The sequence below is a fragment of the Geotrypetes seraphini genome, chromosome 5 (genome assembly GCF_902459505.1).
Source record: "Geotrypetes seraphini chromosome 5, aGeoSer1.1, whole genome shotgun sequence".
Taxonomy (NCBI): domain Eukaryota; kingdom Metazoa; phylum Chordata; class Amphibia; order Gymnophiona; family Dermophiidae; genus Geotrypetes; species Geotrypetes seraphini.
In genome coordinates this window covers 203,329,167-203,335,166 of record NC_047088.1, presented here as the reverse complement: position 1 = coordinate 203,335,166, position 6,000 = coordinate 203,329,167, and the positions used below count along the sequence as shown (strand labels likewise).

At 45.7% G+C, this 6,000-nt stretch overlaps 1 protein-coding gene across 8 annotated transcripts in view; it reads left to right on the top strand.

Annotated features, from left to right (window-relative positions):
* The window catches only part of UBR3 (ubiquitin protein ligase E3 component n-recognin 3), a 533,613-nt gene that overhangs the window by 89,043 nt on the left and 438,570 nt on the right, over positions 1 to 6,000 (top strand). For all 8 annotated transcript variants that reach the window (XM_033944451.1, XM_033944455.1, XM_033944453.1 and 5 more), the window contains exon 10: positions 5,762 to 5,895. In XM_033944451.1, coding sequence (XP_033800342.1) covers positions 5,762 to 5,895 — 134 coding nt within the window. The remainder of the gene's footprint in view (positions 1 to 5,761; positions 5,896 to 6,000) is intronic.

Here is a 6,000-nt window from a genome sequence, read left to right as displayed (position 1 = left end):
CCTTGTTGATACGCGGTATATATAGATTTTGTGCCTCGGTGACTGTGTCCTTATAAAGGAATCAAGCTTGCTCTAGCATTTTTACATTGCTTATCCTTTTCTTAATCTTCTTCCCTATCATGAGTCTGATCCCTTCGGAAGTTCAGTGCCGTGACAGTCTTCTTCTCCAAATTATCCTCATCCACATAGACAATCAAGTCACCATTGTTCTATCTGAACAAGCGTGGAGTCATGGGATCTATCCTCTCTGTATGGAATCAGTCCAGATTTGGACATGGGTAACTGCTCATGGCATGCTCCTCAGAGCAGTTTATCTGGCAGGGAAGCAAAATGTGTTAGCAGACACACTTAGACATGTTGAGAGACCACTCATAGGGCTGAAGGAGTCTGCTGTTTTGTATCAGATTTTCTCTACATGGGTAACTCTGGACATACATTTTTTTGCTTCCCCCCCACAACAACAAACTTCCACTCTTTTGCTCCAGACTTCGTTCCCAGTTGTCTGGAATCAGATGCCTTCCTTATTGACTGGGAGAACAGATTCCTGTATGCATTCCCTCCAATACCTTTTATTGGGGAAAACTCTAGTCAAACTGCCAGATTGGAGTACCATGATCCTTATTGCTCCCCGCTGGCCTCGTCAGCCATGGTTTCTTCTTCTGCAGCTCTCAACTCAGGATCCCTATAAATTAACAACTGTTTACAACACTTCTAACAAAGAATGAAGTCTCTCTCTCTTTCATCCCAACCATCACTCATTAGCACTCACTGCATGGTATCTCTCACAGAGCGCATAAAAACCTACACATTTTTTGCTCAAGTCTTAGCTGTCTTTGAAGCATCCAGAAAAACCTCTACACAAGTGTTACTGTTTCAAATAGATTCAATTCACTGTCTGGTGTGGCCTCCAAAATCTTGAACCTGCCACATGTCCACTTTCTCTCATTCTGGACTACCACCTTCACCCCTCTAATTCAGGTCTGAAGACTAACGTGGTTTAAGTTCATCTCAGTGCCCTCAGTGCGTTTCACTCTCCATTAGATAAGAAGCCACTTTCTGTTCATCCCTTGGTATTCAGCTTCATGAAAGGACTTTACCATACTAAACCATCTATCAAACTTCCACCTGTTGCCCGTGATATTAATATGGTATTGTCTATTCTTATGAAGTCTCTTTTTGAACTGCTGTAGACTTGCTTTCTCAAACCTCTAACTTGGAAAGTGGTTTTTGTGAGTGAACTGCAAGCACTTTTGTCAGAATCACCAGATTCTACTCTGACCAAAAGTTGTTCTTTGGACACATCTGAAGGTTCTTCCAAAGGTAGTCTCAGAATTTCATTTCATAGGTCTACCTGTTGTCTTCCAGGTGAAGCAACTCTCCAAACTTTAGCCTGCAAAGTTGCTCTATAGAACAGTGTTCTTCAACTGTTTTACACCCGTGGACCGGCAGAAAAAAAAGAATTATTTTGTGGACCGGCAAACTACTTGGACTAAAATTTAAAAACCCCGTTTCCGCCCCATCTTCGCGAGCTCGGTCCCCACAAATCATCTGATCCCATTCACACAAGCCTCAGTTATGATTTTATATTGAATGTATTTTATTAAAGTATAAAAAGAAACAATATTCTGTACAATTGTCATTTTATAAATACAAATAATTCAGAGCAAGGATCAACAAAACCCCTGTCCTCCTCTACTATCAAGAAAACTGAACAAGTCAAATTATTACAGAATGCTACACAGAAATATCATGCTAACAGAATACTGCAGTCACACATGACAGGAATAGTTTTAGGGGAATGCAACTAGGGCAACTACCCCCTGGTCAGAGAGCGCCCTAAGCCAGCTGGAAACTAAAGAAGCACTGCCTGGGTTTTGCAGTCCCCAGTTATGTCTAACACCAGCTCTAGCAGGATATATATTTCAAATCTGATATATTCTAATCACAAAATAGAACTAAAATTATTTTTTTCTACCTTTTGTCGTCTCTGGTTTCTGCTTTCAATCTTCTTTTCACTCTCTTCCTTCCAGCGTCTGCCCTCTCTGTCTCTTCGATCCAGCATCTGCCCCTTCCATCCACTGTCTGTCCTCTCCCCCTTCCATATGGTATCTGTCTTCTTTCTATGCCCCTCACCCCTTTCCATCCAGCTTGTGCTCCCTCTCTCCTTTTTACTTGATTCATTCCAGCTTCACTTCTCTCTTCATTTTTATCTCTCCTGCACCAGATCTATCATCGTTGTCCCTCTCTGCTTATTTTTCTGCTGACCCTTCCTATCATCAATCTCTCTACTTTCTCATGCCTGTGTCTCCCCTTCCCCTCATCTAATCTCTCTGCCAGCTGTTTCCTTCCTTTTTTCATTCTCCCTTCCCTCCCTCCTCCTGTCCAGCAGTAACTCTCTTCCCTTCCTCCCCTCCCAGCAGCGTCTCTCCTTCTCCCTCTCCAGTAGCAGCTGTCCCTTTTTTTTCCCTTGCCCAGCAGCTTCCCAGACTCCTTTCCCTCCTCCCCTCCCAGCAGCATCACTCCTTCTCCCTCTCCAGTAGCAGCTGTCCCTTTTTTTCCCTTGCCCAGCAGCTTCCCAGACTCCTTTCCCTCCTCCCCTCCCAGCAGCATCACTCCTCCTCCCTCTCCAGTAGCAGCTGTCCCTTTTTTCCCTTGCCCACCAGCTTCCCAGACTCCTTTCCCTCCTCCCCTCCCAGCAGCATCACTCCTTCTCCCTCTCCAGTAGCAGCTGTCCCTTTTTTTCCCTTGCCCAGCAGCTTCCCAGACTCCTTTCCCTCCTCCCCTCCCAGCAGCATCTCTCCTTCTCCTTCCCTCCAGGTCCAGTAGCAGCTGTCCCTTTTTTTCCCTTGCCCAGCAGCTTCCCAGACTCCTTTCCCTCCTCCCCTCCCAGCAGCATCTCTCCTTCTCCTTCCCTCCAGGTCCAGTAGCAGCTGTCCCTTTTTTTCCCTTGCCCAGCAGCTTCCCAGACTCCTTTCCCTCCTCCCCTCCCAGCAGCATCTCTCCTTCTCCTTCCCTCCAGGTCCAGTAGCAGCTGTCCCTTTTTTCCCTTACCCAGCAGCTTCCCAGATTTCTTTCCCTCCTCCCTTCTTCCTCTCCAGTAGCAGCTGTCGCTGTTTCCCCTTGCCCAGCAGCTTCCCAGACTCCAATAGTGGCTTTTTCCCCTCCCAGCAGCTCTCCTTACTTCTCAGCGCTGTGATTCAGGACAGCAGCCTCGGGTCCTTTGTTGGGTCGCGCTGCCTCTGAGGAAAAAGGAAGTTGCATCATCAGAGGCAGCCGCGACTCAGCAAAAGCCCCGAGGCTGCCTTCGTGAATCGCTGCGCTGGGAAGTAAAGGAGAGCTGCAAAGAGGGGAGAAAGCCACTGTCGGAGGCTCCCCAAGATCTTTCCGACCCAGCGCAGACTTCAGATGTTGATCTTGCCGGCCCTGCGCGTACCGTCAGGAAATTGAAGGGAGTCAATCTTGCCGGCCCTTCGCGGACCGGAAAAAATTTCCTGCGGACTGGCACAGGTCCGTGGTCCGGCAGTTGAAGAACTGTGCTCTAGAATGTTATTTGGATCACGCTAAACCTCATAGAATGTCTTCCCAACTCTTTGTGGTTACAATCTTAATAGACTTGGATTTCTTTTTACCAAGAGAACCATCTCCACTTGGATAGCAAACTATCTTCTATGCACATACTCAAGCTGGCTGTGTTATAGCTCATAATGTATGAGCTATGATGGCTTCAGTAGCCCATTTCCATTCTACGTCTATTGAGTACATCTGCAAAGCAGTCACTTCACACCTTCACCTCACACTACTGTTTAGAACATAACTCCAGAATAGAAAGTCAGTTTGGGCAAGCAGTTCTACCAAATTTGTTTACTTCTGAGCACCAACTTTCACTCCACCTCTCCTTGGAGAAAGCAAAGATACTTAACTGTAGCAGGTGTTCTCCGAGGACAGCAGGTATATATTCTCACATCCAGCTCACTTCCCCTAGTTAGGTTCTTAGCTTTGTTACTGAACTACAGGTCATATGAGCCAATGTCAGGCAACAAGGCATGAGCGCAGTATAAGCACTGACTTTAAATTTACAGTGACAGTGCACTTAGTAGATGTCCAACCAGGTTCTAGGGATGATGTGAGATTATATACGTGCTATCCTCCGGACAATACCTGCTATGGCTAGGTATCTTTGTTTTACCTTATATAAACCGACCAAACTACTTCGATCCCTATATGAACATCATCTTATTCCTTCACATCCATCTATAGCTAGATATGTTAGTACAATACTCAATCTGGTACTTTTTTGTGGCTCCATTTTTGAGGAATATTCTTCCTGTGCTCTTCTAAGCTGTACTTGAACATAAAAGATTAGGGCATCCCTGAAGGTCTGTTTCTATATTCTGGCTTTTGGCTTGACTACACTTTGGGCCTTGGGAAGGAGGGACCACCACACAATTTGGATGTGCAATTATATCTCATATTATACTTAAGAGGTCATATATGTTGACTGGTTTTGTGTGTCTATATTTTATCGAATGTATAGTTTATCTGTTCCTATTTGTTTTGGTATAAATGCCTAGATACTCTTTTGCTATCCAACACTGGAGTTTCTTTTTTCTTTTCCTTGATTGTAAAAAATATATTTTATTTGTTAACTGTTCTGACATGTACATTTGGAACAGTTATATCAAAACCAGAATAAACCATACTGGGTTTGGAGGCCCCTGAAATACTGTATGTTTTTGCAAGTGATCATAAACAGTGGTACCTTGGTTTACGAGCATAATTCGTTCCAGAAGCATGCTCGTAATTCAAAGTACTCGTATATCAAAGCACATGTCCCCATAAGCCACAATGTAAACTGAAACAATTTGTTCCACAACCAAAACACTCAGCAAACTTTTGTCTCGCAAAACGAGTGTTGATTCGCTACACGAGCTCTCACTATGGTGGCCCAGGGGTGGGTACCTGCCTGTGGGTGCTGCAGCCCTTGTAGCGTGGTGGCTTCCTTTCCCCGGGGTCCCCGTGCGGCTCTTCTCCCTCTTCGGCCGATGCCTTTTCCGTTCACCAGCGCCTCCCGGCTTCTGATTCAAGCTGGCCGCCATCCTTCTGACGCATGTGCAGGACCTCTGAACTCACCCATCAAGCCGGCGCTGCTCCATCAACACGTGCACCACGTACAAGCACGCAGGACATCCTGCGTGCTTGTACATGGTGCACGTGTTGTTGGAGCGGCGCCGGCTTGACGGGGGAGTTCAGAGGTCCTGCGCCTGCGTCTGGAGGATGGCCGGCTTGAATTGGAAGCCGGGAGGTGCTGGAGAACGGCAGAGGCATCGGCCGAAGAGGGAGGAGAGCCGCATGGGGACCCCGGGGAAAGGAAGCCACCATGCTACAAGGGCTGCAGCACCCACAGGCAGGTACCCACCCCTGGGCCACCATAGTGAGAGCTCGTGTAGCGAATCAACACTCGTTTTGCGAGACGAAAGTTTGCTGAGTGTTTTGCTCGTCTTTTAAAACACTCGCAAACCGGGTTACTGTGTATATTGATTTTGTAACAAAATGTAGGAATCCTGTTTTTGATTTTGACACTTTAATTTTAGGCAATTTATTAGATACTTGAGCCTTCATGTTATGAAGTTATTTCCAAGATGTTTTGGGATTTATCCTCCAGTTATGGCCTTTTCTGAATTTTCTCAACATATAGTAATTTGTTACATATTGTGAGGATCAAAGCAACAAGAGTGTTTGTTTGGTTGTAACACTTTTTCAGGTATGAATTTGAATAAACGAGAACTCAGTGAGCATGTGGAGTTTGAGTCTCAGACCTACTATGCAGCATTTGCAGCTGAACTGGAAGCCTGTGCTCAGCCCATGTGGGGACTGTTATCACACTGTAAAGTCCGGGTAAGGCTTGCATTTCTTTGCTATGCACACGAGTGCTTGCTCTTGAGTTTTGCATGTGCTCTTCAGTATATAAGAGGAATATTGTTAAGATGGTCTGTTTAAATG